We start from the raw sequence: 11,077 nt of genomic DNA, 5'->3' as shown, positions 1-11,077 counted from the left end.
AATATTCTTTAATTAATTAAAAGACACCTCTTTTGATAAATATACTTTGGAGGATAATAATATTCTTTAATTAATTAAAAAACACATCTTTTGATAAATATGCTTTAGAGGGTAATTATACATAGGGTTCAACTTCATTTGAGATCAAGCATTTATTAAATAATCAAATATATATTATGATTTACATACATTTTCTATTATTTGTGTATAAATAATATCACAATTGTTTGTTACAAATAATGCGATATTATTTAATCTCAATTTGTCACATATTGTTACTATTGATTTTATTTTTAAATCATGGTGAATGAGCAACATTTTCCAATAACTTTAACATAACAAAATCCCCATTGAACCTAAATAGATAGGAGAACAAAGTGTATTCTTAACCACTTGAATTACCAAGCTAAAACTCTAAATATTGAAATTATTAATATTTTTTTTGTAAGCTCGACATATCCTTTCTATTTCATTTTCAAAAAACAGGCAGGTAGTACATAATATTATCCATGGTCAAATGGCCTCAACCTACCCATTGAGAAACTAGGTATGTTGGCCATCTGACAACATTATAAGCCATCCAAAATTTGAAAAGTCTGAGAATGTTTTGTAAAGCTAGATAAACTTGAGTGTTTTTAAGTCCCCTATAACTACTAAAAAACATAACTACATACTAGTCATAGCTACATATCAAAATAAACTTCTAAGCTATACTAAGAAAACTACTAGTCATCAAAAGATTCTATTGGCTTGGGTCATCGGCATTGGAACCTGACAGTTCAATTTGAGGAAGGCAAGGAATATGCTTCTCAATGCGGCTTAGACGAACATTTTGTTGTTGTATTCGGGCGCTAGATGATCTTGAATTCCCTTTGGATTTCCTGTATTTCAGTTGCTGGCCCCCAAATTCCTGCTAAGGTGTTCGGCATAGCTTTTTCCAAGAGATTTTTCATCACCACAAGACATAAAAAGGGTATGCTAGAACTAGGTATATCAACCTCTAGTATGGCCTGAATACGGAATGAGATCCTCCCATTCATCAAACTCTAATTCACTTGTTTCTGGTTGTTGCTTCAATTCATTCTCCCAACCCAAAATTATATGGCGGGTCCGAGGATGAGTATTCATCCTATAGGACCGAGCTGCTTCCAAGATTAAGTCCCCAGTGTTTCTATGACCTCAACTACTAGATGGGTGAGGCTAGGCTTGACTCCCTCCACGACCATGACCCTATCCCTACCTGCTATCATGACCTCCCTTGGTGTTTCCCCCTCAGTTCGAAGCTATAAGAGCCATCAAGTGACTTTGCAGTTTACAAAGATAGAAATGGCAATTACTCACAGACCCCAAGACTTCTACCCCCAAAGACCTTGACCAGGTTGTAGGCCAACACACTGGAAGATGACCCCACGGGCAGTGCCCATTAACTAGGACAAGACTCAAGCCTGCAAGTGTTAGAGTAGTACATGCAATCAAACATAAAATATCTGAGAGCAATGAAACCAAGTTTTCCCCACCCTCCAGACATAGGTTTGAGTGAAGAACCGACTCACAATGACCTAACTGGCATTATAAATCCACGAAAGACCACAATAAAAAAGCCCAGGAATACCCCTTGCAAATCCTCCCCATCTCAAACCAAGCAGAGAGTTCTTCTGAGGACCAAAAGACATGACAAATACTCCCAAACAAAGGATTAAAACCATAAATAAAATCAAACTCCAAACTTTCTAATTGAGGACCATAAATTCCCATACAAGCTAGCAAAGAATAAATTCCCATACAAGCTAGCAAAGAGAAGTGGGTTTACTAATAGAAACATCAAACTTTCTAGTTGAGGACCATAAATTCCCATACAAGCTAGCAAAAAAGCTTCTTTGCTCACCATATATAACTATTAATAAAAAAATATTGAAATATTAAAAGGCCTAGGAAAAGTAATTTTATAATTTAAAATTCATTATTATTCTAAAAAACAACAATAAAATCTTTAACAAAAAATTAATATATTATAAAAAATTACCAATTTAAATTATTTTTCAAAAATAAAATAAATATTATTAAAATTAAAATCAAGAGTAAAAAAATATTTCTATATTTATAAATAATAAATTTAAACTAGTCAGCTTTAAGTAAGACTTTTTGGAAAAAAATTTAGTTTATTCAATAATTCTATTGGTCAGAATCCAACAAAAATTCAATGAAATGACAAATAAATTTTAATATTTTATAAATTTTGTTATTCTTATAAGCGTTTAAATAAGTTTTCAATTAAATTTTCAAATAACTTTGATTTCTTTTTAATAATTAGATGTTGAGTGAGGGGCCAGGGCCTAGTGCCGGCGGGCGGCTGGGGGTTTTGACCAGAGGAAAGTGTAGGTCATGGTCAAAAAGCAGAGAATGGTGGTAAATAATAGATTTGGGGAAGAATTGACAGCCATAAAGTCCCGCGCGAATAACGTGGCGTCGGTGATGACAACTCGAATGTGGAGGGAGAACTTTCCTTTAACCGCCCAATTAACACGGCAGATATTTCCGCATAAGCCACGGGCGATTCACAGTTTACCTACTCTAAACGCCCCCATTAAATCCTTCAATTTTGGGGCCCTGTCAGAGAGTATATGAAAAGCCAGATTCGATCGATCCATTTCCCACTGCATTAAATACGATCACAGCCGTAACAGCAGCAGTCTCAGTGGCAGTGGCAGTGGCAGTGCGGGTGAGAATTCGAGGTGGTGATTTCAAACGGGATTCGTACGAACTGTTTCTCCGAACATAAAGTTACTGTTCAACTTCACCCTCTACTCAGACAGAAAGAGAGAGAGGGCAAAGAAAATGCCCCATGCCCATTAATTCTTGTGCGCTCACGAGCTAAAATCGTTGCAGGCCTGAGCTGTGAAGGAATATGGGAAGTGGGATTTGGGCCCGGCGGATGGCCCTCTTTTTGCTGGCCATTGCTTCTGTTATGGCTGCTCCCAGGGAAGATCTGGTCACCCGCCTGCCTGGCCAGCCTCTGGTTTCGTTCAAGCAGTATTCTGGGTATGTGACCGTGGATGAAGCTGTGGGCACCGCTCTCTTTTATTATTTTGTTGAAGCGGAGCGGAACGCCAGCTCCCTCCCTCTCGCCCTCTGGCTTAATGGAGGTACATGGTGGATTTTGGTAATTCGATTCAACTGTTAGATTAATGTCAGGTAGATTTTTTTTTTTTTTGAAAATAACGGCGTTTGCTAATTAGTTTTTTATCATTTGGATGGATATTTCACTCATCATTTTAATGGGTGAATAATAGTGCGGATATTTTAGTGGACACTCCACTCATGATCTGGGTGGATACTCTACTCATCATCTTGATCCCTGGCATGATGGTGGATTTTGGTAATTCAATTTAACTATTAGTTTAATTTTATAATAACTGTGTTTTAGAGTTTAGTTTTACATTTGGGTGGACACTCCCCTCATTGTTGTGATGGATTGAAGGTCTATTATAAATATTTCTGATAAATAAAGTGCCTGCCCAAAATGTAGAACAAACTTCATTGATAAACACAATTCTTTTCCAAAAATTAAATTGATGAACACAAATTTTTTTACAAAAATTCATTTTGCACTATTACATGGTTTGAATTAAATGAATGAAATATTTCTTATTGAAGCTGGATGCCCTCTGATTCAGTCGAGGCTCTCGATTCCTGGCAGAAAAAAATATCAACAGATTAAAGTTTCATTTATTTTTGTACGTTGAATGCATTTTCTCTGTTATTCAGTGACATTGAACCTGCAAGAATGTTGATTCAGAGAAAAAAATGTTTCTGGTAAGGTATGTCCGAGGAAGAAGTTAAGGTTTCTGTGTTTTTCTTACAATGAATCTTTTGCATTTTAAACTATTTTTGTGTTATATTTGATTGTAAAAACTGATCCGTTTTGCTTTTTAACTATTTTTGTGTTATATTTGATTGTATGAACGGATCCATTTTTAACTATTTTTGTACATCTTTTCGTTGTAAGTGCTGATCCACAAGAGCATAAAAGTTTCAATGTACCATGATCTTGTGGCCTCTGCTTTTATAAATATTCTGATTATAAAAATTACACTACAGGGCTTCCCATGAATTTCTTACATTCAATCCAGTGGCTCGATTTCTCCCTGGAAAAAAATAATATGAAGAGACTGAAGTTTTATTTACTTTTGGGCACTTCTCTCTGATAATATTTGGCATACGAATAAAAAGAAGGGATAAATTGTGTGAAAAATTATATAAGGACTCAGGAAAAATATTTCAAGCATAGGCGAAGTTTTCTGTGTTTTTCAAATTATAAATTTCTTTTTCTTTTATAGGTTAATTGAAGTTTATATTTCCTGGTGCTTTAGGGGTTGTTTATAACATTAAATCTATATATGTAATTGAAAATATATTTTGGATAACAAAATATGAAGATTTAGCTTTAAAAAAATGAAAATTTTGATTTTAGATTAAAAAAAAAAAATTAATCCATTTTTTTTCGAACCCAAAAAATAAATTGGTATATTATGTTTAGATTTCATTGTCTCTAGAGGTGTGGGCGAAATTTTGTGGATCAATTGGCTCCGTTTTGCAGGACCGGGGTGTTCTTCCATAGGCGGCGGAGCATTTACAGAGCTAGGGCCGTTTTATCCCCGCGGTGGGGGCCGAATGGGGTTGAAGAGAAATCCGCATTCCTGGAATAAAGGTACGCACGCATTTTTTCGAAGCAGTGACCATTTGGTTTTCGGTCAAATCTTTTCGATATGCTCTGAGTACTATTTTTGTTTTGGCAGTGGCAAATCTTCTTTTCCTGGATTCTCCCGCTGGAGTGGGGTGGTCTTATTCGAATGGCACATCACCCTACAATTACAACGACGAAAGAGTGGGTATGTATCTGTCCTCCACATTTGTTTTTGCCCTTTTGGAACTGGAACCATAATACGTCCGCCCGCTTTGTATCCATCAAACAGCGAATGAGACCTTGACATTTCTACTCAAATGGTACGAAAAGTTTCCAGAGTACAAGACCCGGGACCTGGTCATCACCGGAGAAAGCTACGCAGGTACCTCCCAATGTTTTGTTTTTATTTTTATTTTTATTTGGACCAGTTTTAATTGGTTGTTTGACTATATATGTTAAACATCGTAATTTTGAAATTACTAAGAAATCGCAATTTTTTTATACGGATAGTTGTATATTTGGTATTTTTTTAAACTTAAATCTTTATCTTATAATTAAAAAAAGTTTTTAGAATATTTTTATTAAAATTATTATGTAAATTAATACTAAATAATATCATGTAAAAAATGATGAGGACCAACATATATCAAGTACATTGGTTAATATAATTATGTTTTATAGGACATCTTTATGTTGAAGTGCAGATCTTGGATTTTGAGCATCATAAGAGGGATGGAATTATCCAGGAATCTTCACAGAAACATTTTTTTACCATTGGATTTTAGGATATTCTAGGATATTCCTCAAATCTACAGTATATATAGTAGCATGTTTTTTATATATAATTGAATAAAATTAATTTTGACAAGGCTGAAAATTATTGGCTTTACTAAAAGGCAATAAATGGACGAGACTGTATATTCCCACTATTAAATTTTGGGTAAATATATACAATACAACCCCACACATTTACTGCTCATTAGCAAGGCATTTATTTATTGCCTTTTGACTATTCGATTTTTCATAAATTACTCACCAACCCATTCTTTTTCTGTCGCTTCTCAGGGCATTATATACCGCAACTAGCAGAAAAAATTCTGAGACACAACACGAATCGCGGTGGATATAAATTCAATCTCAGAGCCATCACGGTACGTCAACTTTCCACGACGGAATCTCTCCATTCTTCTAACATTTAATGCCGCGGCTAACATGAACTTCCGGGCTCCCTTTTGTTGCAGATTGGCAATCCTCTACTGAACTATGGCATCGATACGACCGCGACCTATTTTTTCCTGTGGTCGCATGGCCTTATTTCCGACAAAACCTACCATGGCGTTACGTCGGCCTGCGACTTTAACAACGGTGTAGACGACGGCAACGGCGACGATGAGACACAGGTGGGCAGCTGCCAGTTTTTCGTCGGCGCAGCGCGCGACGAGGTCGGTGGTAACATCAACATGTACGACGTTACGCTGGATATCTGCCCCCCTCCCATTGCGCGACAGGCGTTGCTCCTGCGTAAGTTGGTAAGTAGTCTCATCCAGAGGTCTATATTCTGGAATTTAAGTATTTATTTAAAAACCATGTAATAACTGTAACAGTATGCAGTAAAATATAACATTTAAGTCGATAAGTATTATCATATTGCTGATATTGAATAGTGTAGATTAAACGAAGATATGGCAAAAAAAACTCAATTGATTTTTTTATTTTTTTAGTCCTAGATTTGTTATAATTTAGTTGTGGGATAGTTGTTGTACTGGTTATTTAGTAGTGGGATAGTTTTTGTCACTTTTATTTATAAAGGGATAGGTTTTTATTTTAGTTAAATGTTTTTGAGTTTTGCGTTATTATGTTGTTTTTAAAAAAAAAAAATTCATTCAATAAAAATGAAAATGAATTTTATAAAATTTTATTGAAATATATATTTTAACGAAATAAAAATTGTTTTTGGATAATATTCCCTACTCAATTTTAATGAAATATAATTTAACTCTGATGAATTACCTAAAATTTTAAAAAATATATTATCAATATATCAAATTTCAAATTGATGAAAAAAATAAATAATTTTTTAACTATCTGAACACTATGGTTATTATTGTACTTTTGTTTTTTGTATTTTGACAAATCCAAAACGAGAAGAAATCAAACGAATACAGTAACAGTTTAAAAAGTTGGAAATTCGAAACGGAATCTGAGTGTCTGCATGTATTCATTTAATGGTGAGCTACCATGTTTTGAGCAGATGACGCATAGGGTGGACGGGATCGACGTGTGTATCGACGATGAGATAACGTCCTATTTCAACCGGCGCCAAGTTCAAGAAGCTCTCCATGCAAACATTACACGCCTTCCATACTCGTGGGAAGCTTGCAGTGGGTACGCCTTCTGTATTCATTTTATGACAGAAAATGCAATTTATAAATAGATAACCATCAATGCTGGCAAACTTGGTGAAAAAGCTTGAAGCACAGAGAGATTTGTCATTAATGCCTGGTGTGAAGTACAAGTTTTAAGCAGAGAAAGAAGGATTACATCTCTGTGATTTGGAAGTTTAAGGTTTTTAAAATTCAAACATTTTTTTAATGCTAAAATTTAGAAAAAGGTAGATGGGCTTGATTTTTTTTGAATTACTTGTCTAGAAAAAAGGTAGATGGGCTTGATTTTTTTTGAATTACTTGTCTAGGAAAAAAGGTAGATGGGGTTAATTTTTTTGAATTATTTGTTATAAATTTGGGGGCTTTTCAGATATATTTTTGTCTTATTTGCATAGTATTAAAAAAATATTTGTTGGAATTATAAGTTTAATGTGTGAACTCTTCACAATTCTAGGGTTTTAGAGATTTTTCAAAGTGTTGAATCATTATATATATAGTAAAAACAATTTTAACAACAAAAAAAAGTTCACATGGTTCCTACCAAAAACTCTAATATAAATAATAATTAGACAACTACTCCAATACCTATAATAATTAGTTGTTATTATAAGTATTGGAGTAGTTGTCTAATTATTATATGTATTAGAGTTTTTGGTCCAAACCACTTGAATTTTTTATTACATTTTAATTTTTGTTGTTAAAATTGTTTTTGACTATATATAATTAAACAATTAATTAAATTATATTTTTTATATAAAATAAATTAATTAATACTAAATTTTTTAAAATTGAAATAAAACCCTAAAAATTTCAAAATCTCAATTTCAGTGTAATGATCCTACCCAATCTTTATGATTTTGAATCAATTTCAGTGTAATGATCCTACCCAATGTTTATGATTTTGAATCAATTTTGAAAATGATGTTTGTGTACAGTGTCCACTGCTCTATGAATCTGTGTAATGTACATAAAATAGAATTGTCCAAAAACACTATTATTTCTGAACTGTCTCTTTCACTGAAGAGTTGCTGTCAACTTTTTTGGCTCAAAATTCAGGACAATCTATACTGTAGGTGCCCTACAATGTACAATTTCATAATAATAATTTTGTGTCTATATGATGCCTAAGGTCCCCCATCAATGCTATTATAAACCCACTCAGATCACGAGCATCATTAATGCATATTCACAAATGTGTTGCTACTGGACGTGCCCTACACTCTACAATTTCATAATAATAATTTTGTGTCTATATGATGCCTAAGGTCCCCCATCAATGCTATTATAAACCCGCTCAGATCACGAGCATCATTAATGCATATTTGCTGCTGGACGTGCCTGTTAATTAATACAGGGCGCTCAGGGCTGCGTGATTATGGGTTAATTTTTCAATCGCCATTAACGGCTGGGCATCTGGCTTTGTCGCCGGAGCTTTTAAAGGCGCGCAACAAAATTTATAAAAACTTTTGGGCTTCTCGATTATGGTAAGCTTTTATTACAATGTCCTCCCATTGGCAGACGAGGGGCAAATCGCAATCATCTGCTCTCCTCCTTTATTTATTTTTTTTGTGTACAATTCTGATAAAGTCTTTGCAGTGCCGTCCCCACCGTTGGCTTCCCTGCCTTTTCTCATACGCAAGCGGCCGTGTGCTCAAACTTTAATTGCGAGCAGACATAATTATATTGGCAGTCGACTTACAGCAGCTGCAGTCGTTGTCAATGGAAAGCTCTGTGCAATTTGAGCGCGGGCCAAGGTGGTCAATGGTCATGGCCAAGTTCATTCGTCTGGATAGAGTCTCCAGGAATATAAAATGAAAGCCTCCCTTTCTCCTTTGCAGAGCTGTTATACCATTTTCGAGGGCCTATCACTTGCTGCAAATAAATTCCTTAATTTATTGTCGCTTTCAAAGCCATGCACATTGTTTCTGCATGCGTGCCTGACATGCTTAATCAAATGCAACTGTATTCGCTTTCAAAAACGATACTTGTATATTTTCACAGGACCAACTTAGTTATTCTATACTAAATGCTGCTCCTGTGCTGTCTAATATAATATGTCCTGGAGAATTCAGGTGCTCGTTAGGTGGTTTAATATCTGCTGCATGATATTCCATATTAAAGGTATATTTGTGTCTTGATATAGGTATTAGGTATTATGTAGTAAGTTAATGGTTGGTTTACTGTTTTTGTTTTTACTTATGGTATAAGAATAATGTATTATCTAACCGATTAAATATAAAACCAATAAACTAATCATTGATTTACTACACGATACCTAGTTATTTAATAAGTTTATTATTTTTAGCCTTGGAAGAAGCCAATGCTCTTACCTCACTTGAGGAGGTTTTGAACTTTTTCTTAGGGCCTCTTACATCACTTCAGCGGGTTTTGGACTTCACAAGTCAAGTGTTCATTGTAATTTGTTTCGAGAATCTTAAATATTTCAAAATATGCGATTAAGATACATTGGTAGTTGTTCTTAAGGGAGTAAGAGATTTTTGACTTTATATTTGGTTTGAGTAAAGTCTAAATATTTTATCAAATAAAGTTTTTTTTCTAAATTTTTCATAACTTTTTTTTTTCCTCTAAAATCTTTTTTAAACTATGTTTTTTTTAACTAAATTATACCATTCTAATTAAAATTGTTATTTTTCCATACTTTTATGCATTTTTAAATACATGACTTTTTTATTGCTTTCTTTTCAACCCACTAGAGTGGTTCATGATTTTTTTAAATTCCTTTTTTCCTATCCATTTTATCCCTAGAACATAAAAACAACCCTCTCAACCTTAATCATGAATTGTAATCACTACTTAGTGCTGTCCTCTAATATGTTTTGTTGATGATGAAGTGTGACAAAGAATCTTTGTTAAGAATAATTAATCGGTCTGTCTGATGATGTGTGATAAATTGTTGTTTCGCATATGTAATTAGGGTTGTTGATTACAAATTCGAAGATCAATTGCAAAACATGCTTCCCATACTTTCCAACCTTTTGAAGCAGGGTTTACGTGTATGGATCTTCAGGTACAGTTCCTCCCTTCATGGAATCAATATTACTCTGACACTTACTATTCTGACTCTATGTTTAAGGCTATGTTAATTATTAACTTATTACATGATGTTTAATAAATTTCTTTTCTTTACTGTGTAGAAATGTTACATTACTTTTTAATTCTAATACATGGAAATGAAAGTTTCAGTGGAGATCAAGATTCAGTGGTGCCATTAACCGGAACCAGAAGTCAGATGAGCAAGCTCGCTAAAGATTCGAACCTCCGACCTATAATGCCGTATAGTGCTTGGTATGCTCATGGACAGGTAAGAAACCCATTCTTTGGGAATATTACAGAACAGGAAAACTGAAAATTAAATATTTAGAAAGACTGTCTCCAAAGGCAATACATTAGTTGCTGGATTTTTTGACTTTTGCAGGTGGGTGGATGGACTGAAGCATATGAACAGCTTGTTTATGCGACAGTGAGAGGTGCAGCGCACATGGTTCCCTATGCTCAGCCTGAAAGGGCATTGATTTTGTTTCGGAGGTTCTTATCTGGCAAGCAATTACCTCGACGCTTACCTTCTGTAAGCCATCATTTATAGCATAACGAGTCTCTAAAATCTACTCGAGCACATAGAGCAAATCTGTAAAACATTAAGAACATATTCAGAAATAAGTATTTTATATATATATATATATATGATATGTGTTCGGTTCTTAATTGTATAAAAACCATTTAACTCTGGCTTTGACTCTAGAGTCTAAACAAGTGCCTTCAGCATGATTGGTGAACAAATAACTAATGAAATGTTATTCAAAAGAGTAACGATAAATTACTGCCATGTTGAGTGAATCCATCTTTCATTTAAGTCTGGAGACAATGTTATATATCTGACTTTGGCATGCTAAATTGGTGAGTTATGTTTTGTGGTATTCACCATGGTCTTAATATTATTTTGCCATGGCATTCATGTTATACTATTTTATTATTATTTACGTTTGGATTA

At 34.2% G+C, this 11,077-nt stretch overlaps 1 protein-coding gene across 1 annotated transcript; it reads left to right on the top strand.

Moving 5' to 3' along the window:
• The first annotated feature begins 2,555 nt into the window (after positions 1–2,555).
• Positions 2,556–10,758, top strand: LOC149263434 (serine carboxypeptidase-like 42). Its single transcript, XM_089387804.1, has 10 exons — positions 2,556–3,143; positions 4,598–4,708; positions 4,797–4,889; positions 4,974–5,066; positions 5,750–5,835; positions 5,926–6,213; positions 6,936–7,069; positions 10,004–10,096; positions 10,273–10,390; positions 10,505–10,758. Exons 1-10 carry the CDS (start codon positions 2,906–2,908, stop codon positions 10,670–10,672), a joined length of 1,422 nt encoding a protein of 473 aa, XP_089243930.1. The 5' UTR covers positions 2,556–2,905; the 3' UTR covers positions 10,673–10,758.
• The last annotated feature ends 319 nt before the right edge of the window (positions 10,759–11,077 follow it).

This window comes from Pinus tabuliformis, chromosome 6, assembly GCF_031772625.1.
Source record: "Pinus tabuliformis cultivar Carrire ecotype Pingquan chromosome 6, CPIR1, whole genome shotgun sequence".
NCBI lineage: Eukaryota > Viridiplantae > Streptophyta > Pinopsida > Pinales > Pinaceae > Pinus > Pinus tabuliformis.
This window is presented reverse-complemented; position numbering and strand designations above follow the sequence as displayed.

Excerpts from the sequence above, each read along its gene's own strand:
- LOC149263434 (XM_089387804.1), top strand. The coding sequence starts at position 2,906 with ATGGGAAGTGGGATTTGGGCCCGGCGGATGGCCCTCTTTTTGCTGGCC. Across the intron at positions 3,144-4,597 it reads CGCCCTCTGGCTTAATGGAG|GACCGGGGTGTTCTTCCATA; the intron begins GTACATGGTGGA and ends TCCGTTTTGCAG. Across the intron at positions 10,391-10,504 it reads CTTGGTATGCTCATGGACAG|GTGGGTGGATGGACTGAAGC; the intron begins GTAAGAAACCCA and ends TGACTTTTGCAG.